Source organism: Physella acuta, unplaced genomic scaffold (assembly GCF_028476545.2).
Source record: "Physella acuta isolate Inbredline_101_S28 unplaced genomic scaffold, ASM2847654v3 ptg000360l, whole genome shotgun sequence".
Lineage (NCBI taxonomy): Eukaryota > Metazoa > Mollusca > Gastropoda > Physidae > Physella > Physella acuta.
In genome coordinates this window covers 10,812-38,612 of record NW_026731879.1, presented here as the reverse complement: position 1 = coordinate 38,612, position 27,801 = coordinate 10,812, and the positions used below count along the sequence as shown (strand labels likewise).

The 27,801-nt window shown below is 44.1% G+C and overlaps 1 protein-coding gene and 1 long non-coding RNA gene across 5 annotated transcripts; one reads left to right on the top strand and one right to left on the bottom strand.

Moving 5' to 3' along the window:
- Positions 1-479: 479 nt before the first annotated feature.
- LOC131941399 (small conductance calcium-activated potassium channel protein 1) lies at positions 480-17,648 on the top strand. Of its 4 annotated transcripts, none has more exons than XM_059300645.1 (7): positions 480-597; positions 9,496-9,682; positions 10,764-10,860; positions 11,222-11,236; positions 12,850-12,987; positions 15,056-15,229; positions 15,561-17,648. In XM_059300645.1, exons 1-7 carry the CDS (start codon positions 533-535, stop codon positions 16,463-16,465), a joined length of 1,581 nt encoding a protein of 526 aa, XP_059156628.1. In that variant the 5' UTR covers positions 480-532; the 3' UTR covers positions 16,466-17,648. The 4 variants fall into 4 exon arrangements, with proteins under 4 accessions (XP_059156628.1, XP_059156629.1, XP_059156631.1 ...); XM_059300648.1 differs by lacking the exon at positions 480-597 and adding an exon at positions 5,303-5,464; XM_059300647.1 differs by lacking the exon at positions 480-597 and adding an exon at positions 7,275-7,526.
- Positions 17,649-19,863: 2,215 nt separating this feature from the next.
- On the bottom strand, positions 19,864-22,845 carry LOC131941376 (uncharacterized). Its single transcript, XR_009386635.1, has 2 exons — positions 22,654-22,845; positions 19,864-20,842 (listed from the first exon to the last, which is right to left on the bottom strand). It is a non-coding gene; the product is annotated as an uncharacterized LOC131941376 (long non-coding RNA).
- Between the last annotated feature and the right edge of the window lie 4,956 nt (positions 22,846-27,801).

Genomic DNA, 27,801 nt, shown 5'->3' with positions numbered 1-27,801 from the left:
TGCCGTGATATATCTCAATCCCTCACCCCTCACCCCCTCTCATGCACCCCTCACCCCTCTCATGCACCCCTCACCCCTCTCAAGCACACCACACACTGGCCTACACACCACGACCATCAACCGGTTCCCACACTCACCAGACCGTGACCAGCCGGACCCTGGAGGGGGGGGGGGTGCGTACATGTTGTCTGCTGGGTTTGACAAAACCTGGAGTTATCGTCTGCAAGAATATGGCTGTCATCTGTTGTATGACGTCATTCTGCCTGTCAATCTACGTCACTAGATTGTTTACAGTGGACCACAGGGCCATAATTCGCAGGTCGATATCGTCTGCTCAGATCGATGAGGTGAGGGTGGGGGTGGGGGTGGGGGTGGGGGTTGTTACCTTTGACGGCCACGGATGTGAATTGACTGGGATACGGCCTGACGGTCAGGTGTGGCCGTGTGTCAGTCACCACGACGTGTCAGTGTGTTCCTGCCAGTAACGCGGCCATCTTTGAAAACTGACCAATCGTCGCCTGGAGAGTGAAGCATGATGGGACGATCCAAACAGGGTGACGTCACGAAGAAAAACATGGCCGCATTTTTCAAACTTCGGTAAGTTTTTATCACCCACAACACGTCTACATAACAGCAACACACAACACGTCGACACAGTAGCTATACATCGACAAAATAGCAAAACATTGACACAGTTGCTACACATGAACACATTTCTAACAAACACACAACATATCGACATAATAGTAACACATTGACGCAGTAGCTACACATGAACACATTTCTAACAAACACACAACACACATCACTGTATCGATGTTTTCACATACCCCCCCCCCACTCCACCAGACGGTATAGATCAAAATTTAAAATCAATGTGACCGGGTCATAATTTGAACTAAAATCGGTTACCAAAGCTCTTGGGAAATAAAAAGCCCACATAAAAAGGTGATTTCGCAAGCACACACTAGTTAGTGACAACTCTACCGTAGTTCACCTCACGCTGAAAGTTTGAGCGTTAATTGTAGTAAGAAAGTTACTGTAACTTTCTGCTCATCCGGTATCCTAAAGTCACCTCTCTGTAACGTCACCATCAACTTATTGAGTGTCACCACCAACTTATTGAGTGTCACCACCAACTTATTGAGTGTCACCACCAACTTATTGAGTGTCACCACCAACTTATTGAGTGTCACCACCAACTTATTGAGTGTCACCACCAACTTATTGAGTGTCACCACCAACTTATTGAGTGTCACCACCAACTTATTGAGTGTCACCACCAACTTATTGAGTGTCACCACCAACTTATTGAGTGTCACCACCAACTTATTGAGTGTCACCACCAACTTATTGAGTGTCACCACCAACTTATTGAGTGTCACCACCAACTTATTGAGTGTCACCACCAACTTATTGAGTGTCACCACCAACTTATTGAGTGTCACCACCAACTTATTGAGTGTCACCACCAACTTATTGAGTGTCACCATCAACTTATTAAGTGTCACCACCAACTTATTGAGTGTCACCACCAACTTATTGAGTGTCACCACCAACTTATTGAGTGTCACCACCAACTTATTGAGTGTCACCACCAACTTATTGAGTGTCACCACCAACTTATTGAGTGTCACCACCAACTTATTGAGTGTCACCACCAACTTATTGAGTGTCACCACCAACTTATTGAGTGTCACCACCAACTTATTGAGTGTCACCACCAACTTATTGAGTGTCACCACCAACTTATTGAGTGTCACCACCAACTTATTGAGTGTCACCACCAACTTATTGAGTGTCACCACCAACTTATTGAGTGTCACCACCAACTTATTGAGTGTCACCACCAACTTATTGAGTGTCACCACCAACTTATTGAGTGTCATCACCAACTTATTGAGTGTCACCATCAAGTTATTGAGTGTCACCACCAACTTATTGAGTGTCACCACCAACTTATTGAGTGTCACCACCAACTTATTGAGTGTCACCACCAACTTATTGAGTGTCACCACCAACTTATTGAGTGTCACCACCAACTTATTGAGTGTCACCACCAACGTATTGAGTGTCACCACCAACTTATTGAGTGTCACCACCAACTTATTGAGTGTCACCACCAACTTATTGAGTGTCACCACCAACTTATTGAGTGTCACCACCAACGTATTGAGTGTCACCACCAACTTATTGAGTGTCACCACCAACGTATTGAGTGTCACCACCAACTTATTGAGTGTCACCACCAACGTATTGAGTGTCACCACCAACTTATTGAGTGTCACCACCAACTTATTGAGTGTCACCACCAACGTATTGAGTGTCACCACCAACCTATTGAGTGTCACCACCAACGTATTGAGTGTCATCACCAACGTATTGAGTGTCACCACCAACGTATTGAGTGTCACCACCAACTTATTGAGTGTCACCACCAACGTATTGAGTGTCACCACCAACGTATTGAGTGTCACCACCAACGTATTGAGTGTCACCACCAACGTATTGAGTGTCACCACCAACGTATTGAGTGTCACCACCAACGTATTGAGTGTCACCACCAACGTATTGAGTGTCACCACCAACTTATTGAGTGTCACCACCAACGTATTGAGTGGTACCACCAACTTATTGAGTGGTACCACCAACTTATTGAGTGTCACCACCAACTTATTGAGTGTCACCACCAACTTATTGAGTGTCACCACCAACGTATTGAGTGTCACCACCAACTTATTGAGTGTCTTTGACTTTTTTTCCTGTGACTTTTTTCCCTGTGACTTTTTTTTCCTGTGACTTTTTTTCCTGTGACATTTTTTCCCGTGACTTTTTTTCCTGTGACTTTTTTTCCTGTGACTTTTTTTCCTGTAATCGTCACCACCAGCCTGATGGGTGCCACCAAACACTCTACCACACGCTGGCGTTCATTTAATTGTAAAAGTTTCAGTTTGTTATCCAACCTCACCACTTGAACGTCTTAGATTAGACTGACTTCAACGTTTTATTAACTTGTAACCAACTGATTCAATTTATATTGAAAGGCGTGAGCAGAGTTTCTTCCAGTGTTTCTTCCAGACTTTTTTCTCCGGGGGGGGGGGGGGGGGTGGGGCACTTGAAATTTTCGGGGGGGGGGCGGTAGACTTTCTTCGGGGGGGCGGACACTGTTAAAAGTATATATTTTCTATATAAATTATATAAATTTCATTTCGTTCGGGGGGGGGGGGGGCGGTAAAAAATTATTCGGGGGGCTTCGGACCCCCCGAAGAGATGCCTGGAAGAAACTCTGGTTTCTTCCTGGCATCTCTTCGGGCGAAATGGAATTTATATAGAAAATATTTACTTTTAACAGTGTCCACCTCCCCCCCCCCCGTTTGATCACGTGTTTGTTAACCTAAAAGTCTTAGTTCCGTTTTGGTCACAACTGACCCCCCCCCCCCACCTGGGGTCATGGATGTGACAATGTGACAAAAGTGAGTCACGTCCATCTTGTCACGTGTAAGGTTTACTGGATGGCGGGAGACAGACAAGTGAACAACATGACATGTCACTGACCAGAATGTCACTAACTGACCTGTCACTGACCTGTTATTGACCTGTCACTGACCTTTCACTGACCTGTCACTGACCTGTCACTGACCTTTCACTGACCTGTCACTGACCTGTCACTGACCATTCACTGACCTGTCACTGACCTGTCACTAACCTGTCACTGACCTGTCACTGACCTGTCACTGACCAAACTGTCACTAACTGACCTGTCACTGACAATTCAAGGCTTGATCACCGATAAACCACAATACCGTAAATACCAACATTTTGTCAACAGCTAACGTTTTTATCAGTAGTTGCCAAAAGATGTACGTGAGCTATACCGTGTATATAGTTATACCGTGTATATAGTTATACCGTGTATATAGTTATACCGTGCATATAGTTATACCGTGCATATAGTTATACCGTGTATATAGTTATACCGTGTATATAGTTATACCGTATATATAGTTATACCGTGTATATAGTTATACCGTGTATATAGTTGTACCGTGTATATAGTTATACCGTGTATATAGTTATACCGTGTATATAGTTATACCGTGTATATAGTTGTACCGTGTATATAGTTATACCGTGTATATAGTTATACCGTGTATATAGTTGTACCGAGTATATAGTTATACCGTGTATATAGTTATACCGTGTATATAGTTATACTGTGTATATAGTTATACCGTGTATATAGTTGTACCGTGTATATAGTTATACCATGTATATAGTTATACCGTGTATATAGTTATACCGTGTATATAGTTATACCGTGTATATAGTTATACCGTGTATATAGTTATACCGCGTAAATAGTATCGCACATATATTCAAAGATCGCTGATAAAACAAGTTTCATAATGTTGCAACAAGCTAAACATGTGCCACGTGTTCTATGTGTCGTAAAGTGAATACAAATATGCAGGACATTAGGACGTGTTGGACATTTAGACATGGGGGACATTTGGGGACATACCAGTAACTGTGCGAGCGCCCTATACCAGTAACTGTGCGAGCGCCCTATACCAGTGACTGTGCGTGCGCCCTATACCAGTGACCCAGCAAGCGCCCTATACCATTGACATCGCGAGCGCCCTATACCATTGACATCGCGAGCGCCCTATACCAGTGACACCGCGAACGCCCTACACCATTAACCCAACGAACGCCCTACACCATTAACCCAGCGAGCGCCCTATACCAGTGACACCGCGAGCGCCCTACACCATTAACCCAGTGAGCGCCCTACACCATTAACCCAGCGAACGCCCTACACCATTAACCCAGCGAACGCCCTACACCATTAACCCAGCGAACGCCCTACACCATTAACCCAGTGAGCGCCCTATACCAGTGACACCGCGAGCGCCCTACACCATTAACCCAGTGAGCGCCCTACACCATTAACCCAGCGAACGCCCTACACCATTAACCCAGCGAACGCCCTACACCATTAACCCAGTGAGCGCCCTATACCAGTGACCCAGCCAGCGCCCTACACCATTAACCCAGTGAGCGCCCTATACCAGTGACACCGCGAGCGCCCTACACCATTAACCCAGTGAGCGCCCTATACCATTAACCCAGCGAGCGCCCTATACCAGTGACCCAGCGAGCGCCCTATACCATTGACACCACGAGCGCCCTACACCATTAACCCAGCGAGCGCCCTATACCATTAACCCAGTGAGCGCCCTATACCAGAGGTGACGTTAAGTGGGCGGGGAGGTGGCAACATCTGGTGTGCGATTAAAGTCATGTTCAATTCATGAGCGAGCATTCCCTCACCTACACCAGCGGACTAGTACTCAACTAGTGCTCACCTCGGCTACATTTGACTCCGTTTTTTTACGGCTGTATCCTTGATCCCATGGATTACCGCACTGTCAGAAAGCTGCTTAAAATGTTCCAGTCTCAGGTAGGGAAACAATCTCTGCCGCCTTAATGGCTTTATATTATGGCTTTACTGTAGTGGCTTTATTGTAGTGGCTTTATATTATGGCTTTACTGTAGTGGCTTTATATTATGGCTTTACTGTAGTGGCTTTACTGTAGTGGCTTTATATGGTGGCTTTATATGGTGGGTTTATATTATGGCTTTACTGTAGTGGCTTTATGTCATGGCTTTACTGTAGTGGCTTTATATTATGGCTATAATGTAGTGGCTTTATATGGTGGCTTTATATGGTTGCTGTATATCATGGCTTTATATGGTGGGTTTATATGGTTGCTGTATATTATGGCTTTATATTATGGCTTTACTGTAGTGGCTTTATATTATGGCTTTACTGTAGTGGCTTTATATTATGGCTTTACTGTAGTGGCTTTACTGTAGTGGCTTTATATTATGGCTATAATGTAGTGGCTTTATATGGTGGCTTTATATGGTTGCTGTATATCATGGCTTTATATGGTGGCTTTATATTATGGCTATAATGTAGTGGCTTTATATGGTGGCTTTATATGGTTGCTGTATATCATGGCTTTATATGGTGGCTTTATATTATGGCTATAATGTAGTGGCTTTATATGGTGGCTTTATATGGTTGCTGTATATCATGGCTTTATATGGTGGGTTTATATCATGGCTTTACTGTAGCTGCTGATAATCATGGCTTTATATTATGGGTTTATATAGTGAGTTAATATTTTGGCTTTCTAATATCGCTTAATAAGAGTTTATATCATGACTTCATATTCATGGCTTTATATTATGGGTTTTAAAGTAGTGGCTTTATATTATGGGTTTACAACCGTGGCTAAATATTGATAGCAAGTCCCAGAGCCAACTCTGCCCTAACAAGTACCCATCTATGCTGGTGAACGTTGGTACACTGACACGATATCACAACTTTACGAACTGGTGGCATTTTGTGGATAGTGGCATTTTGTTGTTAGTTCCATTTTTTTGATAGTGGCATTTTGTTGGTAGTGGCATTTTATTGATAGTGGCTTTTTGTTGGTAGTGACGTTTAATTTACATATGCATTTTAGTTGATAGTGACATTTAATTTACATAAGCATTTTAGTTGACAGTGGCGTTTCGCTGTCAGTGACAGTTAACCGTGGGTGACATATAGTTGACATGAGCACTCAGTTGCCGATGACATTTAGATGTCAGACCTACTGGTAATGACAGTTGTCAAATATGTCATTATCTCCCTGTGTAACTGTCAGTATATCTGTCTCACGTCACGTGGTGAGATAAAGTTATCTGATGTCGTTATCCTCGTCGGTCTGACGATGTGGGCCACTGGACCACCCCACGGGTCACTTGTTCCCTGGCCCACCCCCTCTCTCATGTGTCCCTGCATCTACGTGCTGACGTCATTGCGCCGCATCACCACAGGGTTGTGTTCACGTCAGAAGGTCCAGTTGGTCATCTATTTGTGTACACGTCAAAAGGTCCAGTTGGTCATCTATTTGTGTACACGTAAGAAGGTCCAATTGGTCATCTATTTGACTGAGACTAGGAGACTGGGATACAGGTGATAACTAACTTTATATATATATATATATATATATATATATATATATATATATATATATATATATATATATATATATATATATATATATATATATATATATATATATACCTCAGCTATCACAGTGGACTAGTTACAACTTACATCTGTATTTTATTTTATTGTTATGATGAGAGTGACTTCCCTTAGTTTTAGATCTATTAATAGAATGAGCTAATTGATTAGATCCAAACTTGGGTCTAATTACGGCGCGATGTACTGTTCCATGACGCGAGTGAAACGGTCAGGTGTGACTACTAATGACTCGTTAGTCAGCCAGCTATTGTAGATCAGCTGGGGTGCTAGCACGTCCGTGCTAATGGCTTAGTACTCTACACTCACGTGTACACGCACGTGTACGCTCACCTGTACACTCACCTGTACGCACACCTGGACCTATCGATATGGTCCTTTTGGCCGTCCTACGTTACGTCATCAGCAAGTGTCTTCTCAGGTCAGTGGAGAATTTTTGACCTTAAGATCACGTGATGTCCGCTTATCTTGTACTCCGGTCAACAGGTGGGATAGATATTTATCGTAGGACATGAGTAGGACATTAATAGGACGTTAGTAGGACATAAGGAGGACATTAATAGAACATTTGTAGGACAATAGTAGGACATTAGTGGGACATTAGTAGGATATTTGTAGGTCATTAATAGGATATTACAAAAACATTTATAGGACTTTGAGCATAAGAAAGGCATGAGTAGGGTAGTCGTAGGACATTATGACATTTGTAGGGTATACACAGGACATTAATAGGTCATTTATTGAGATGATAAGGCTTTTATAAGACATTAGTAGGACAATAGTAAGACATTAGTTGCTATTTTGTAAGACATGAGTAGAAGAATATTACAACAATAGTATAACTTATATCATACAGTAGTAGGACATTAGCAGGACATTTATAGGACATCAGTAGGACATGGTTGCGACATAGTTAGGATAGTAGTTAGTTACAGTTTAATAGAATATGAATGTTGGATTGTAGTACAAGGAACATGGAAGACATAGGACAAGGGGTGGGACATTAATATAAGGACATATGTTGTAGGACATTAATTTGAGGACATATGTTGTAGGACATTAATATGAGGACATATGTTGTAGGACATTAATATGAGGACATATGTTGTAGGACAATAATATGAGGACATATGTTGTAGGACATTAATATAAGGACGTATTTTGTAGGACATTAATATAAGGACGTATTTTGTAGGACATTAATATAAGGACATATGTTGTAGGACATTAATATAAGGACGTATGTTGTAGGACATTAATATGAGGACATATGTTGTAGGACATTAATATGAGGACGTATTTTGTAGGACATATAATGTTGCCCATGTTGAGCGGTGTCATCTGACGCTGCTCATTGGCTGCATGGTGTGGTGGTGGGGGGGGGGGGGGCAACCGGTGTCTGAGGGGGTGGGGGGGGGCATCCGGTTTCTGGGGTGGGGGGGCTGCTTACTGGCTAAAGGTTAATGGTTACATATGAGTGTGTCAGATGGTGTGTGTCAGATGGTGTGTGTCAGATGGTGTGTGTCAGATGGTGTGTGTCAGATGGTGTGTGTCAGATGGTGTGTGTCAGATGGTGTGTCAGATGGTGTGTGTCAGATGGTGTGTCAGATGGTGTGTCAGATGGTGTGTGTCAGATGGTGTGTCAGATGGTGTGTGTCAGATGGTGTGTCAGATGGTGTGTGTCAGATGGTGTGTCAGATGGTGTGTGTCAGATGGTGTGTGTCAGATGTCAGATGGTGTGTGTCAGATGGTGTGTGTCAGATGGTGTGTCAGATGGTGTGTGTCAGATGGTGTGTGTCAGATGGTGTGTCAGATGGTGTGTGTCAGATGGTGTGTCAGATGGTGTGTGTCAGATGGTGTGTGTCAGATGGTGTGTCAGATGGTGTGTGTCAGATGGTGTGTGTCAGATGTCAGATGGTGTGTGTCAGATGGTGTGTGTCAGATGTCAAATGGTGTGTGTCAGATGGTGTGTGTCAGATGTCAGATGGTGTGTGTCAGATGGTGTGTGTCAGATGTCAGATGGTGTGTGTCAGATGGTGTGTGTCAGATGTCAGATGGTGTGTGTCAGATGGTGTGTGTCAGATGGTGTGTCAGATGGTGTGTCAGATGGTGTGTGTCAGATGGTGTGTGTCAGATGGTGTGTCAGATGGTGTGTGTCAGATGGTGTGTGTCAGATGGTGTGTGTCAGATGTCAGATGGTGTGTGTCAGATGTCAGATGGTGTGTGTCAGATGGTGTGTGTCAGATGGTGTGTCAGATGGTGTGTCAGATGGTGTGTGTCAGATGGTGTGTGTCAGATGTCAGATGGTGTGTGTCAGATGGTGTGTGTTAGATGGTGTATATACTCTGATGTATTATGCCTTACGCTTCTGTTTTGCGCGTGTGATGCAGGAAGATGAACTTTGATGGCAGTCACGTGGTGAGAGAACAAACCATCCCATTGGTCCCCGACAGGAACAGGCCAGTGACGTCACAGTACGTGGACCTGACACTGGTGCCGGACAGGAGCCCCGAGCCCAGAGCCATGTTCACCAAGAAGCTGGGAGCCCGGATAGAGCACAGGAAACATCTTTTGTTGGTAAGTCCTGGGGGGGGGGGGGGGGGGGGGGGGGTGACGTCGCTCGCTCAATTTTAAACAAGCTGCAGATATCAGCAGTGAGTGTGACGTCACGCTCTACGCCTGTCATTTGTGTCATCTATTGTGTTCTATAAATAGCCACGGGATTAAATTTAGGACGCCATTGATAATCAGTGGAACATACCGGCACGCCTGTCGTGGTTCTTTAGGGGGGGGGGGGGGAGCGGGGTTGGGGGTGGCTGAGAAAAAGAAGTAGGGGAGGGAGATGAAGATTGGGGGGGGGGGTGGAGGTTGGGGGAAAGTTTAGCAGTTCAGTGTTAACCGACACCTGCCTCTAAACTCACCATCCCACCTGTACCATCTGACCTCTACCATCCCACCTCTACCATCCCACCTCTACCATCCCACCTCTACCATCCCACCTCTACCATCCCACCTCTACCATCCCACCTGTACCATCCCACCTCTACCATCCCACCTCTACCATCCTACCTCTACCATCCCACCTCTACCATTCCACCTGTTATATCCTACCTGTACCATCCCACATGTACCATCCCACCTGTACCATCCCACCTGTACCATCCCACCTGTACCATCCTACCTGTACCATCCCACCTGTACCATCCCACCTGTACCATCTCACCTGTACCATCCCACCTGTACAATCCCACCTCTACCGTCTGACCTGTACCATCCCACCTCTACCATCCCACCTGTACCATCCCACCTCTACCATCTCATCTGTACCATCCCACCTCTACCATCCCACCTCTACCATTCCACCTCTACAATTCCACCTCTACCATCCCACCTGTACCATCCCACCTCTACCATCTCACCTGTACCATCCCACCTGTACTATCCCACCTCTACCATCCCACCTCTACCATTCCACCTCTACCATTCCACCTCTACCATCCCACCTGTACCATCCCACCTCTACCATCTCACCTGTACCATCCCACCTGTACTATCCCACCTCTACCATCCCACCTCTACCATTCCACCTCTACCATTCCACCTCTACCATCCCACCTCTACCATCCCACCTCTACCATCTCCATCCTTCTATCCACAGAGACGACGCTGGTTGGTTGACCTGATGTTGGCTGTTGCTGTTATTGGTATCGTGCTGATGGTGGCGGAAAATGAGTTGTATTACCTTGACGCTTCCGGTAAGTTGATGACGTCAGCACTGAAAGTTAAAGCTTTAGAAGGAAACCAAGATATCTCCTATATATTGTTTGGTCTCACGTTAGTCCTAGTGTCACGTTAGACCTAGTGTCACGTTAGTCCTAGTGTCACGTTAGTCCTAGTGTCACGTTAGTCCTAGTGTCACGTTAATCCTAGTGTCACGTTAGTCCTAGTATCACGTTAGTCCTAGTGTCACGTTAGTCATATTGTCACGTTAGTCCTAGTGTTACATTAGTCCTAGTGACACGTAAGTCCTAGTGTCACGTTAACCAGTGTCACGTTAACCAGTGTCCATAACCTATTTTCTAACTCGTGATTTTTTTTCAACTTCTTTTCAACAAGACCCAAGAACGGCAGGTAACAAACTTTTTGCATGACGCTTGCATGTCTCACCTGGTTTTATTTTAATGTGGGAAGAAACTCCGCCTTATATTATTTTATATTTTATATATATATATATATATATATATATATATATATATATATATATATATATATATATATATATATATATATATATATATATATATATATACATATGAATATCTATATGTAAGGTGGGGGTTGAGTTACCGATGAAGAGAGATATGGTGATGGTTTTTTTCTCTCACATCCGTGCATCCTTGTTGGTCAAGGAGGTTTACCAGACCTGAGGAAAACTAATTTGCACATCTAAACAACACCAATATTAAACTATAAATGAAACGTGTGAACCCATACCTTTATTACATATTACGGACGATACAATAGATTACAGTGTTACAACAATCAGAACATATAACAATATCATCACTCTATATACTTTATATACTATATACATTAAATGGAAACACACAAACATGCCCACACCTATGGTCCGGTCAAGCTGATCTACGGCCGCAGTCCACGACTGCGAACGCTCATAAATTACCTGGTGCCACCATGGCAGACCCCCGCGCCGTGAGAACCGGGCGCCATCTTGTGGTCTGGGGGTGGGGGAAACATTACTCAAGCCAGCTACTACCAAACACAATAACAATACAACTACCAAAAAAAAAGTAAAATGTAACAACCAATTAAAATCCCCAGCCAACCTGCTTACTTAAGAATCAACAATACAGTACCAGCTAACAGATATGTATATATATATATATATATATATATATATATATATATATATATATATATATACCTTGTATATTGTGTAGAACAATTTAAAACATGAATTCTAACAATTTAAAACATATACTTTTGTAATTTGAAACGTTCGAACGAATCGTGTTGATCAAAACATTGAGATGAAGGCAACAATCAATGATTGTGAAGATTGTGTCAACATCATGTTATCGCCCTGTATCAGACAGGTGTTTTTAATTAATTAACAACTTGTCCTAATTAGAGTTCAGTGATGTGTGTCGTGTCACAGCTTGGGCCAAATATGGCATCACCTGGAGAGGTCACAGCCCATCGAATTATGCTAATTAATTAGGTGTAAAAACTGATCCCCTTTGATCGATTAAATGTTACTAATTTAATGGGGATCAAATGTTAATCATAAACTTCGTTTTTAATGTATCGATTATATTCAGTTAGCAACTAAAGTTGTTTTTTTGTATAACAAAAAATATTTATGTTTAAGATTAAAGCGAATTTTATGTCCTGCAAAAGTTGTATGACCAACAAAAGTTGTATGACCAACAAATGTTGTATGACCAACAAATGTATGACCAACAAATGTATGATCAACAAAATTTGTATGACCAACACATGTAGTATGACCAACAAATGTATGACCAACAAATGTATGACCAACAAAAGTTGTATGACCAACAAAATTTGTATGACCTACACATTTTGTATGACCTACAAATTTTGTATGACCTACAAGTGTTGTATGACCAACAAAAGTTGTATGACCAACAAATGTATGACCAACAAATGTATGACCAACAAATGTTGTATGACCAACTCACCTACCAATATTTCACCAGAGAAAGATTCGATGGTGTCTGTCATGCTGAAGCTCTTCGTCTCAATAAGTACGGGCATTCTGCTGGTGGGCATATGCCTCTACTACCATACGGGGGCAGAGATCAAGATGCTGGACGCTAAAGTGGATGACCCTCTGGGTAAGTACAGGGGGTGGGGGGTGGTAGGGGGGATGTGAGTCCCTCAGTGTAGCGGAACGTGGGGGGGGGGGGGGGTGAAGGGGGTGACAAATGTCACAATGAGCCTATACCGAGGCAGGAGGGGGTCTTAAGTATTTGACCCATGTCACCGTGACCCTGGAGGTAACAGAGAACATTACCCTCGATGAGCTCATCTCTATTTTTAGTTTGATTACTTACCTCGTGAGTTCATTATTGGCCGACGTAATTAAAGTCGGACAAGTGGTCGATAATTTCATCAGTTAATTGCTGTATAGGTCAAGATGACATGTAACACAATAACAGCCCCTATAGACAAAAGTTAATGTAACACAATAACAGCCCCTATAGACAAAAGTTAATGTAACACAATAACAGCCCATGTTATAGACAAACGTTAATGTAACACAAGAACAGCCCCTATAGACAAAAGTTAATGTAACACAATAACAGCCCCTCTAGACAAAAGTTAATGTAACACATTACACAATAACAGCCCCTATAGACAAAAGTTAATGTAACACAATAACAGCCCCTATAGACAAAAGTTAATGTAACACATTACACAATAACAGCCCCTATAGACAAAAGTTAATGTAACACAATAACAGCCCCTATAGACAAAAGTTAATGTAACACAATACACAATAACAGCCCCTATAGACAAAAGTTAATGTAACACAATAACAGCCCCTATAGACAAAAGTTAATGTAACACAATAACAGCCCCTATAGACAAAAGTTAATGTAACACAATAACAGCCCCTATAGACAAAAGTTAATGTAACACATTACACAATAACAGCCCCTATAGACAAAAGTTAATGTAACACAATAACAGCCCCTATAGACAAAAGTTAATGTAACACAATAACAGCCCCTCTAGACAAAAGTTAATGTAACACAATAACAGCCCCTATAGACAAAAGTTAATGTAACACAAGAACAGCCCCTATAGACAAAAGTTAAACACAATAACAGCCCCTCTAGACATGGCCTTGCTCATTACTGTGACGCCTGACTCCACCCTTCTGTGACGCCTGACTCCCCCCTACTGTGACGCCTGACTCCACCCTACTGTGACGCCTGACTCCACCCTACTGTGACGCCTGACTCCACCCTACTGTGACGCCTGACTCCACCCTACTGTGACGCCTGACTCCCCCCTACTGTGACGCCTGACTCCACCCTACTGTGACGCCTGACTCCACCCTACTGTGACGCCTGACTCCACCCTACTGTGACGCCTGACTCCACCCAACTGTGACGCCTGACTCCCCCCTACTGTGACGCCTGACTCCACCCTACTGTGACGCCTGACTCCCCCCTACTGTGACGCCTGACTCCACCTTACTGTGACACAAGAACAGCCCCTATAGACAAAAGTTAAACACAATAACAGCCCCTCTAGACATGGCCTTGCTCATTACTGTGACGCCTGACTCCACCCTTCTGTGACGCCTGACTCCCCCCTACTGTGACGCCTGACTCCACCCTACTGTGACGCCTGACTCCACCCTACTGTGACGCCTGACTCCACCCTACTGTGACGCCTGACTCCACCCTACTGTGACGCCTGACTCCCCCCTACTGTGACGCCTGACTCCACCCTACTGTGACGCCTGACTCCACCCTACTGTGACGCCTGACTCCACCCTACTGTGACGCCTGACTCCACCCTACTGTGACGCCTGACTCCCCCCTACTGTGACGCCTGACTCCACCCTACTGTGACGCCTGACTCCACCCTACTGTGACGCCTGACTCCACCCTACTGTGACGCCTGACTCCACCCTACTGTGACGCCTGACTCCACCCTACTGTGACGCCTGACTCCACCCTACTGTGACGCCTGACTCCACCCTACTGTGACGCCTGACTCCACCCAACTGTGACGCCTGACTCCCCCCTACTGTGACGCCTGACTCCCCCCTACTGTGACGCCTGACTCCCCCCTACTGTGACGCCTGACTCCACCCTACTGTGACGCCTGACTCCACCTTACTGTGACGCCTAAAGTTTCACTAAAACATGACGTCCCCTCCCCCAGCCGTGATGTCTGCCAGCACCTGGTTCTGCCTGCTCACCGAACTTCTCGTCTGCGCCGTCCACCCGTTTCCTGGTGACGTCAAGGTCTACATGTCGTCAGTGGCTGGTGACGTAGAGCGCGTGCACATTGATGGCATCCTGTCCGTCATCATGATGTTTCGTCTCTATCTCGTCGGTAAGTTTGACATCTTAGACTGATTCATCAAGATGATGTTCAGATTATGTTCAGATAATTTTTAGATGATGTTCAGATGATGTTTAGATTATGTTTAGATGATGATGCTCCCAAATGTCAGGTGCTAATTCTCCCAAATGTCAGGTACTAATGCTCCCAAATGTCATGTGCTATTGCTCCCAAATGTCATGTGCTAATGCTCCCAAATATCAGGTGCTAATGCTTTCAAATGTCAGGTGCTAATGCTGTCAAATGTCATGTGCCAATGTTCCCAAATGTCATGGGCTAATTCTTCCAAATGTCATGTGCTAATGCTGCCATTACTCTCCAGGACGGTTCCTGGTGGTCCACTCCTCCCTGCTGACTGACCAGTCGACCCAGACCATCTCAGCCGTCAGTCATGTCAAGATTGACCTCTTCTTCGTCTTCAAGGCCGCAATGGCCGACCACCCTGGCAAGGTCATCGCGTTCAGCATGATCTCCATGTACACGGTCAGCGTGTGGGCCATGCGGACATGCGAGCTCTACTACACCAGCATCACCGACGCTCACAGCTTCTCAGAGTCCATGTGGCTCTCAGCCATCACCTTCCTGACCGTCGGCTACGGCGACCTGACCCCCCGCACCCACTGCGGCCGCTTCATCGCCGTGGTGACGGGGCTGATGGGGCTGGGCTCGACGGCCCTGCTGGTGGCCGTGGTGGCCAAGAAGATGGAGCAGACACGGGCCGAGCGCTACGTCTACAACTACCTGTCCATCATACACCTGGAGCATAAGCGGAAGAACGCCGCCGCTGACGTCATCAAGAACGCGGTCAAGGTCTACAGCTGGAGGAACAAGCTCGCGCGTGAGCACACGAAGAAGAGTCAGGTCAAGGTGACCTACTACTCGTGGCGTCTGAGCAACGCCATCCGGGCCATGCGGTCGACGCGGGTGGCCCGGTGCCGGGTAGAGGAGGCGTCAGTTGGCCTGACTGAGCTGAGTCAGCAGGTCAGCCAGACCCAGTCCCTGATAGCCATGCTGGCCACAACTCAAGGTCAGATCCTTGACAAACTCACTGACCTTCAGGAAAGGACCAGGGTCAAGGACGATGATGACGTGTACAGCAACGACGAGGTGGGGGAGAAGGAGGAGGAGGAGAGGAAGCCTGTGGAGGGGGGCGGGGAGCATCAGGGCAACGGCTGGATCGGAACCTCGTACCTCAAGAAACTTTACAAGGGCGACAACCAGGACTAAACTTTACGGGGGCGACAACTAGGACTAAACTTTACAGGGGCGACAACTAGAACTAAACTTTACAGGGGCGACAACTAGAACTAAACTTTACAGGAGCGACAACTAGAACTAAACTTTACAGAGGCGACAAACTTGGCGGCAATTGATGTCACAACATTTTTTTTTTTACATATAACAAATGTCACAATTTTACCTGTATTATTCAACAGTCTTTTAACTAATTGACTGGCATAATTTTACTTTGATAATTGCTGTCACTAATTAACCTGCATGTTTTGAGTGTGTCCATTAGACCTATATCCACCTTTATTTGATTAACCTTCACTGTGATGTTTTGGATGTAGTTGGTCAGTCTCAGACCAAAAGGTCATCTCTCGGCTGTTTAGTCACCACCCAGACCTCGGCTAGCTAATTTATTGTAGCGACAGTAATTGGGCCAGTCGCTTTAATTTCTCTAATTATTAGATTAAGCTTAAAATTAGCTGCTGTCTTAAGCTACATGTTCCAAGTGTAGAATTCTTTGAATCTCAGTGTATTTTATGTCAATGGTAGATTTGGGCCCCGAAGTCAATGGTAGATTGGGCCCCCTAAGTCAATGGTAGATTAGGCCCCTAAGTCAATGGTAGATTTGGGCCCCTAAGTCAATGGTAGATTTGGGCCCCTAAGTCAATGGTAGATTTGGGCCCCTAAGTCAATGGTAGATTGGGGCCCTAAGTCAATGGTAGATTTGGGCCCCTAAGTCAATGGTAGATTGGGGCCCTAAGTCAATGGTAGATTGGGGCCCTAAGTCAATGGTAGATTTGGGCCCCTAAGTCAATAGCAGATTGGGGCCCTAAGTCAATGGTAGATTGGGGCCCTAATTCAATGGTAGATTGGGGCCCCCTATAGTCGGTTAAGCCCTCTATAACCCAACATGGCAGATAGGCCCTTAGCTTAGCTTAAAGTTCCCAGTGAAATGTTTTTTGTTTTGTTTACATCAGCAACCACGTGATAACCCTTCTGTGATAAATTGACTTGTCAGATACAGATTACGTCATCGATCAAATGACAGGCTATGCGTACATGTAAGCGGTTCGTGTATACTTTAACCGGGTGTATGTACACATGGACCAGTGTACACCTTTATCTGGTTCATGTACAACTGACCTATAATGAAATGTTGACATTAAAATTTCGCAATCGCATTTAGTGCCTTCCCAAAATGTTTGCCATTATTCTATTGAACAACGCATCATTTGCAAAGGTCATCATAAACTGAGGTTGTATATAAATGTATGTCTAACTGATCTTGTAAAGATCTTGTCTTGTAGATAGTGATGACGTCATTAATTCCAGCTAATGTGACCAGGACACCCGGATCTGGTACCTGATTCATGTTTTCATTTTCTTCAACACCTCAATACTGGCTCACTCTCTCACTATATCTCCCTCTCTCTCTCTCTGTGTCTCTCCCTCTCTCTCCCTATCTCTCTCTGTCTCTGTATCAAGCATCAGTTCATCTCTCTCCATACCATCCCCCTACCCCCCCCCCCCCCTGAACCTACACAAATGATTTTGTTAAATTACTTGGTGATATGGAAGTAAAGAAATGGACCAAAAAAAGTTGATGTTGTTTTCATTCTTGTCTCCCTTGGTCACGTGGTTAAAATGTCTAGGTCTGGTGTCTGGCAGTTATGGTGACACACTGCTACATGTTGGTGACACACTGCTACATGTTGGTGACACACTGCTACATGTTAGTGACACATTGCTACATGTTGGTGACACATTGCTACGTTTTGGTGACACATTGCTACATGTTGGTGACACACTGCTACATGTTGGTGACACACTGCTACATGTTAGTGACACATTGCTACATGTTGGTGACACATTGCTACGTTTTGGTGACACATTGCTACATGTTGGTGACACACTGCTACATGTTAGTGACACACTGCTACATGTTAGTGACACATTGCTACATGCTGGTGACACACTGCTACATGTTGGTGACACATTGCTACATGTTGGTGACACACTGCTACATGTTGGTGTCACACTGCTACATGTTGGTGACACACTGCTACATGTTAGTGACACATTGCTACATGTTGCGGTTGGTGACACATTGCTACATGTTGGTGACACACTGCTACATGTTGGTGACACACTGCTACATGCTGGTGACACACTGCTACATGTTGGTGACACACTGCTACATGTTGGTGACACATTGCTACATGTTGGTGACACACTGCTACATGTTGGTGACACACTGCTACATGTTGGTGTCACACTGCTACATGTTGGTGACACACTGCTACATGTTGGTGACACATTGCTACATGTTGGTGACACACTGCTACATGTTGGTGTCACACTGCTACATGTTGGTGACACACTGCTACATGTTAGTGACACATTGCTACATGTTGCGGTTGGTGACACATTGCTACATGTTGGTGACACATTGCTACATGTTGGTGACACATTGCTATATGTTGGTGATACACACCTACACACCATGTATCACATCAGTTTGCTTAAATTCAACACCTAGTAGATAACTCACACAACACACACAACACACACAACACACCCAACACACACAACACACCAAACATACGCAACACAACACACACAACACACCCCAACACACACAACACACCAAACATACGCAACACAACACACACAACACACCCCAACACACACAACACACCAAACACACGCAACACAACACACACAACACACCAATGACACACTACACACCCCAACACACACAACACACCAATGACACACAACACACGTAACACACATAACACACACAGCACACACAACACACCAAACACACACAATACACCAAACACACACAACACAAACACAACACACACAACACACACAACACAACACACACCATACACAACACACACACACAACACAACACACACACAACACAACACAGCAAACACAACACAAAACAAAACACACAACACACACAACAATACAACACACACATCACAAAACATTTCACTTTATTTATTCAACAACTACCACCAACAACTACCACCTATAACGACAACCAATCGAGTACCACCAATAGCCACAGTTAAAATATTTGGTCTCAAGTGATTACAGGCTGTTGCTGGCTGTTGGCACGGCTGTTGGCACGGCTGTTGGTACGGCTGTTGGTACAGCGGCTGTGGTTATAAGATAACGACATGTATGGTGTGCAACATTCCTGTCATCACGCGATAACATTTCAGTTTGATAACACGGCATCAGGTCCAGATATGGAAACATTTCTCTAAAGTCACAGATTTATGGCTCTAAAGCTGCTGTCTTGTCTAAAGTCACACATTTTGTAGATCTAAAGTTGATGTATTGTGTAAAGTCACAGATTTCGTAAACAACGCACATTTAATTGTCTGCTGTTCCAAAGTTTATTTGTTCACATAAAAATGACAAAGTAAATATTTACATATCACAACGTTAAAATATCACAAATAATAAGCTGACATTAAAATATCACAAATAATAAGCTGACATTAAAATATCACAAATAATAAGCTGACGTTAAAATATCACAAATAATAAGCTGACATTAAAATATCACAAATAATAAGCTGACATTAAAATATCACAAATAATAAGCTGACGTTAAAATATCACAAATAATAAGCTGACATTAAAATATCACAAATAATAAGCTGACATTAAAATATCACAAATAATAAGCTGACATTAAAATATCACAAATAATAAGCTGACGTTAAAATATCACAAATAATAAGCTGACGTTAAAATATCACAAATAATAAGCTGACATTAAAATATCACAAATAATAAGCTGACATTAAAATATCACAAATAATAAGCTGACATTAAAATATCACAAATAATAAGTTGACATTAAAATATCACAAATAATAAGCTGACGTTAAAATATCACAAAAAATAAACTGACATTAAAATATCACAAATAATAAGTTGACATTAAAATATCACAAATAATAAGCTGACGTTAAAATATCACAAATAATAAGCTGACGCGTTAAAACATCAGAAATAAGAAAATTGACGTTAAAACAAAGCTGAATTGCATGTCCACTATTTGCACAACGGCTTCATGTCCGTGATGCCTTCTGCGCATGTCAGGGGCAGCTGGACGACCTTTAGGATCGACTCACACACATTCTTGACGGGGTCAATGCACGCGCTGAAGGGCAGCAGCAGGATGTAGAGCCAGGCGATGAAGAAAGCCACGGGCCAGCCGAACACGATGAGGAACACGAGCCAGCAGAAGGACCAAATGATGCCCGGACACAGCCGGCCTTTGCCGGACCCGGTACCGGCACCCATTGTGCGAGCTAGGATCTCAAGTTTGTTGCAATTGGCCTGAAAGTTGGCAGAAAGTTGGCAGAAAGTTAGCAGAAAGTTAGCAGAAAGTTGGCAGAAAGTTGGCAGAAAGTTGGCAGAAAGTTAGCAGAAAGTTGGCAGAAAGTTGGCAGAAAGTTGGCAGAAAGTTGGCAGAAAGTTGGCAGAAAGTTGGCAGAAAGTTGGCAGAAAGTTAGCAGAAAGTTAGCAGAAAGTTGGCAGAAAGTTGGCAGAAAGTTGGCAGAAAGTTGGCAGAAAGTTGGCAGAAAGTTGGCAGAAAGTTAGCAGAAAGTTAGCAGAAAGTTGGCAGAAAGTTGGCAGAAAGTTGGCAGAAAGTTAGCAGAAAGTTAGCAGAAAGTTGGCAGAAAGTTGGCAGAAAGTTGGCAGAAAGTTGGCAGAAAGTTGGCAGAAAGTTGGCAGAAAGTTGGCAGAAAGTTGGCAGAAAGTTGGCAGAAAGTTGGCAGAAAGTTGGCAGAAAGTTGGCAGAAAGTTGGCAGAAAGTTGGCAGAAAGTTAGCAGAAAGTTGGCAGAAAGTTGGCAGAAAGTTAGCAGAAAGTTGGCAGAAAGTTAGCAGAAAGTTGGCAGAAAGTTGTGTTAACATTTTGCTCAAATTACTCGAGATCAAAGATTTGGTCTTCTGGTCAGTCCATTTTTTTTTATTAGAGCTCGTCTATAAATGACGTCACACTACTAGGGGGAGGGGCTCGTAATTTTATGACCAATCGTGGTGAGGGGGGGGGAGGTCAGATAGTGTGATGTCACACTTTGCATTTTACATTCGAAAATGTTTTCGTTTTCTCTATGGAAGTGCTTATATATTGGGTTGCTTGAGTATTTGCTTGCTTGTGTATGGGGTTGCTTGTGTATGGGGTTGCTTATGTATGGGGTTGCCTGTGGGATGTCTGTAAACTGTATGGGGTGGTCTGTCTGCCTAGAGCGCTAGACCCGAGACGAGAGACAGCCTTAGCACCAGTTCTACGGCTCAATAAAACCTACATGGCTCTAGGGCCGGTAAGTAGGTCACCAACATCTCGTCTCGTACTTGCCAGCTAGTACTTTAAACCAAATTGGAATATTTTTTTTTTTAAATCGGTAAAACTAAACAAATAGAAATGTTTCTTCCGATATTGTTGTTTAAAATCGTAAACAGTGACAGTGATAGGCTATAAGGTGTAGGGTAACCTATAGACAAATTTAGCCTACTTTAAATTGTGATTTTTTTTAAAGAAGAGTACCGCTTTTATTTATTTGAATCAGTAACACGTTTCTCTAAACGTAGTTACTTAATTTGATTCTATTTAATTAGTACGATTTCCGGTACTCAGGCCATTTTAAATCTTAAAACGAGGCCGAGAGACTAATAGTCGATAATTTTTTTATGTTCACGGCAAATAATTTAGTTGGGAAATTCTTATCTCTACCTGGCTAGCGCGATTTGGAATTTTAAGTGAGAGACGGAGACTTTCATTTACAACCCCAACAAATGCATACTAGGCATTGAATGTAAAGGGAAACAAGCCAGGACACTTCGATAATTTACACAGTTGCTTCCCTTACGTTACATTGAAAACAATTTTTTAAATTTATTTCTAATCTATATCAAGATAATTTTTTTTTTTAAATCTCAGCCTTGAAAGAGTAAACAAAATAAACTGTTGCTACGTCAGGTGTTGACATAATGAAAACAAAAACTATTTTTGAACGTGTAGTCCGATAATATCTTCATTACTTAGAATTAGCATTAAAACATTAAATTAACATATATGTTAACATACATTAATATATAATTAAATTATGTAAATTTAAATTAAAAGTTGTCACAACATTTTTACCTGAGTATAGTCTGATCTCAGTGGCTGGCTACACGCTACACACTACACGACTGACCTCGCTATGCTAATTAGCGACTTAATTAGCGACTTAATAAACACGGACTGTCGCTGATTGGCTACCAATGGGAGAACCACGTGACCTGGTATAAGTACGTATCACGTCAGACAACAAGGTGTCATGATAGCCACGGTCAAGGTCAGGTCGATAACGGCAGCTGACGGCTGCTGACGTCAGAGATCTGACACACGACAGACGTGAACCCGGCACACGACAGACGTGAACCCGGCACACAACAGACGTGAACCCGGCACACGACAGACGTGAACCCCGCACACAACAGACGTGAACCCGGCACACGACAGACGTGAACCCGGCACACGACAGACGTGAACCCGGCACACGACAGACGTGAACCCGGCACACGACAGACGTGAACCCGGCACACGACAGACGTGAACCCGGCACACGACAGACGTGAACCCGAACCCGAAACACGACATTTCCACGGCAGCGTCTGACACACACAAGGACACACATACACAACCAAAAACAAATCAAAAGATACACATTCATAACAAAATACACATCCAAAGACACACTCAAAGACACAAATACATAAGCTTTCAATAGAACAACAACAATATCATTTGTAATTTTTTAATTTAATAAACATTTAATTTAATAGACATTTGATAAATAGAGATTTGATATAATAGATACTTGATAAAACAGAGATTTATTATAACAGAGATTTAATATAACAGATTAGATAAAAAAGATAGAATGTTATAGAAATTTGGTTTCACAGAGAACGATTTGCTAACACGACTACAGCAACATTACTTTCAAGCAACAAACAAAATATTTTTAAAGATTTTCGTAAGGCTAAGATTGGCTTCAGCAGTCTGTTCCTCTCCTGGTTGGGGAAATGGGTGACGTCATCAAGTACTGATGACGTCACTATCCCCAACCACCCCATTCCACTGCTGCCGCAAACAAAATCCCCCCCCCCCCCCCCCCCCATTAATTTCGTGTACACGCTAGTTAAAAAGCCAGGGTTAAATACAAGTTTAATAACCAAGGGAGATAATCATTTTCTTCTTGTTATTTTTTAAATTATTAAGCTGTTGTTTCCCTTAGCATGATAGATTTTTATAATTTTTGTGGGTGGAATCAGAGTGGTCAAATGAAAGCAACTTATTATGCTCGTATTAAATGAACATAGACAGAGCTAACCAAAAACATAAAATTTAAATACAGCACGTGACGTCTGTTCCTGGACCATCATAAAAAGGAAACTGGGAGGTACAGCACAAAGTCCTCTGGTACAGTGTCCTCTGGTACAGTGTCCTCTGGTACAGTGTCCTCTGGTACAGTGTCCTCTGGTACAGGGTCCTCTGGTACAGTGTCCTCTGGTACAGTGTCCTCTGGTACAGGGTCCTCTGGTACAGTGTCCTCTGGTACAGTGTCCTCTGCTGTACAACCGAGCACTGCCTGTATGCTGCCCTTATCTGCCCTCCGCTGCCCATGGATCACGTGGTCTAATGGTATGTTTGATATTTCAATGACTTTGAAAAAATTAATACATCATTTTTTTTAAAACTAAAAGCTAATCTACATTGACCTAGATAATACTCTAAAAATAATCCATTGTTTTTATCCACAGGTATCCAGTTATCCACAGAGTGGCTTCATGCCAATCATGTTCTCTGCGCATGTCAGTGGCAGCTGTACCAGCTTTAGGATGGCCTCACACACGCCCTTGAGCGGCTCGATGCAGGCAGCGAACGGTATGAGGAAGACGTAGAGCCAGGCGATGAAGAAGGCCACTGGCCAGGCCAGGAAGATCAGGATCAGGAACCACAGGATGGCCCACAGCAGGCCCGGACAGATGCCCCCCGCGCCAGACCCGGCACCCTCACCTTGACCGGCTCCCATAATTCACTGGGTTTGGTGCTTGAGTAGGACGGAAGATGGACTTTCTGCACCTGAAAATATTTCAGCAGATTTCATCATGGCAATAAAATTGTGCGATACCTCTTGTATCAAATCACGTGACATGTTAAACGTGTAGTTGACTAGAGCATCATGGGAGTTTTCGTCTGCCATTCATATGAGAAGTAGAGAGAACCGGGGGGGGGGGGGCACCTGATATTTTTTAGGGGGCGGGATGACTACATTTTACTGGGGGCGGTGGGGGGGCGGATACTGGTAAGAGGATTTATTTTCTATATAAATTTCCATTTTGTTTGGGGGGGGGGGGGGGGGAATCAAAACATCAAGTGAACCTGTCTTAGATATTTTTAAAAAAACCAAGTAGAATTCAGTGTAGTTAACCTAAAAACAATTTAGAAATCTATTTGACATTGAAGCGGAATTTGAGGAAGGTGGTTATGACATTTGGAGAAGGTGGTTATGACATTTGGAGAAGGTGGTTATGACATTTGGAGAAGGTGGTTATGACATTTGGAGAAGGTGGTTATGACATTTGGAGAAGGTGGTTATGACATTTGGAGAAGGTGGTTATGACTTTTGGAGAAGGTGGTTATGACATTTGGGGAGGTGGTTATGACATTTGGGAAGGTGGTTATGACATTTGGAGAAGGTGGTTATGACATTTGGAGAAGGTGGTTATGACATTTGGGAAGGTGGTTATGACATTTGTGTTGTTGGCCCCGCCCCCTCACGCGTTCTTCTCGTGATGCTATCACGTGATTAGATCCAGAAATAAACCCACGTGTTGCTGCATGCGACTCCTGGTGAGAAATAGTGTGCGTGTCAAATCACGCATGTTTGATTGCGTGTGTATGTGTCGTGTGTGTGTGTGTGTGTATGTGTGGTGTGTGTATGTGTGGTGTGATTATGACGGAGTCTCGCTGTTAAATCACATTACTCTTAATCCAGTAATGTTTTACCAGATGCAGCTTACATATATTTATTTAATTATTTTTTTAAATAATGCAATTTACTTTTAAATTATGTTGAAAATCAAACAGCCACGTGTCTAGACTGGACTGTGTAGCTCACACGACTTGAAGCAACAACCCCTCCCCTCCCCCCTACAAACAGGTGTCATGCAAATTGGAAGCTCAGGTGAGCCACCAGCTGGCTCCACGCTCAGCTGTCGACACCTGTAACAATAGCAGGCAGCTCATCTGTAGCTGTGTCAAACTACACATTATTGTGTCAAACTACACATTATCTGTGTCAAACTACACATTATCTGTAGGTGTGTCAAACTACAGTACTACACATTATCTGTGTCAAACTACACATCATTGTGTCTAAACTTTCCACAAAGCAGACGAAATGGTTTTTTAAATATTGTCAACAAAATTATCGATCTCACTTTATCGATTGATTTTATTTGAGACAGTCTGATCTGATTTACTTTCAATAGGTCAAAGGTCAAATAGATTCTGTGTGATGAGGTAAACAGAGGTAAGGTGAGGTGTGGTGAGGTGAGGTGTGGCGAGGTGTGGTGAGGTGAGGTAAACAGAGGTGAGGTGAGGTGTGGTGAGGTGTGGTGAGGTGAGGTAAACAGAGGTAAGGTGAGGTGTGGTGAGGTGAGGTGAGGTGTGGTGTGGTGAGGTGAGGTGTGGTGTGGTGAGGTGAGGTAAACAGAGGTAAGGTGAGGTGAGGGGTTGTTGTTGTAGGGGTCGTGTGGTGAGGTGTGGTGTGGTGAGGTGTGGTGTGGTGTGGTGAGGTGTGGTGTGGTGAGGGGTTGTTGTGGTAGGGGTCGTGTGGTCAGGGGTTGTTGTGGTAGGGGCCATGTGGTATGATGACTGTCAAACAAGTTTCACAGAAAAAAGTCACAGGAAAAAAGTAACAAATACGTACTAGCATGAAATACTAGTATCTAGCAAGTATTTAGAATGTTAGAATTTTAGATATATGTCCCTATGTTGTATTTGTATGTTAATATGACCGACTAATGTTAACATTTTAGATATATGTCCCTATGTCGTATTTGTATGTGTACCGGGTATTCGAGGCCCACACGTAAATTATCATTTAGTTTTTTACTCATCAAGAACACCAACTTCGGATATATAACCCACAATATTTTTACAATTAGTAAATATGTTACTAAAAAATCACTACCCATATTTTAAACACCCACAATTTTACAATTCTTAAAAAGGAAATCAAAACATTTCTTAATACACATTTGTGAATTTTTCGGTCACTGGTATGGTGTGGTGCAGAGGCGTAGCGAGGGGGTGGGGAGCGGGGGTGACATACGTCCCCGGACGCTGACCTTACGGGGCGCCCAAATGGGTTGGAAAAACAAATTGAAAGATTGAGGGGGGGGGCTGCAAATCGAAAGTTTGAGGGGGGTGCAAGTCGAAAGTTTGTCCCCGGGCGCCGGGAAGGGTCGCTACGCCTCTGGTGTGGTGAGGGGTTGTGTGGGGTGGTGTTGGGCAGAGTGGGGTGGTGTGGGGTGGTGTGGGGTGGTGTGGGGTTGTGTGGGGTAGTGTTGGGTGGTGTGGGGTGGTGGGGGTTGTGTGGGGTGGTGTTGGGTTGTGTGGGGTGGTGTGGGGGTAGTGTGGGGTTGTGTGGGGTGGTGTTGGGTTGTGTGGGGTGGTGTGGGGTGGTGTGGGGTTGTGTGGGGTTGTGTGGGGTTGTGTGGGGTGGTGTTGGGCAGAGTGGGGGTAGTGTGGGGTTGTGTGGGGTTGTGTGGGGTGGTGTTGGGTTGTGTGGGGTTGTGTGGGGTTGTGTGGGGTGGTGTGGGGTTGTGTGGGGTGGTGTGGGGTGGTGTGGGGTGGTGTTGGGTGGTGTGGGGTGGTGTGGGGTTGTGTGGGGTTGTGTGGGGTGGTGTTGGGTTGTGTGGGGTGGTGTGGGGTTGTGTGGGGTTGTGTGGGGTGGTGTTGGGTTGTGTGGGGTGGTGTGGGGTTGTGTGGGTGGTGTTGGGTTGTGTGGGGTTGTGTGGGGTGGTGTGGGGTTGTGTGGGGTGGTGTGGGGTGGTGTGGGGTGGTGTTGGGTTGTGTGGGGTGGTGTGGGGTTGTGTGGGGTGGTGTTGGGTTGTGTGGGGTGGTGTGGGGTTGTGTAGGTGGTGTGGGGTGGTGGGAATGAAACTTTGTCAAGCTAACACCCTGATGACGTCAATCAATGGACCCCCCCCCCAAACACACCCACATACACAT

Bases quoted from the DNA above. Each gene is read 5' to 3' on its own strand.
- LOC131941399 (XM_059300645.1), top strand. From the start codon at position 533: ATGATGGGACGATCCAAACAGGGTGACGTCACGAAGAAAAACATGGCC. The intron at 598-9,495 runs GTAAGTTTTTAT...CGTGTGATGCAG, and splicing joins GCCGCATTTTTCAAACTTCG to GAAGATGAACTTTGATGGCA. The intron at 9,683-10,763 runs GTAAGTCCTGGG...TTCTATCCACAG, and splicing joins ACAGGAAACATCTTTTGTTG to AGACGACGCTGGTTGGTTGA.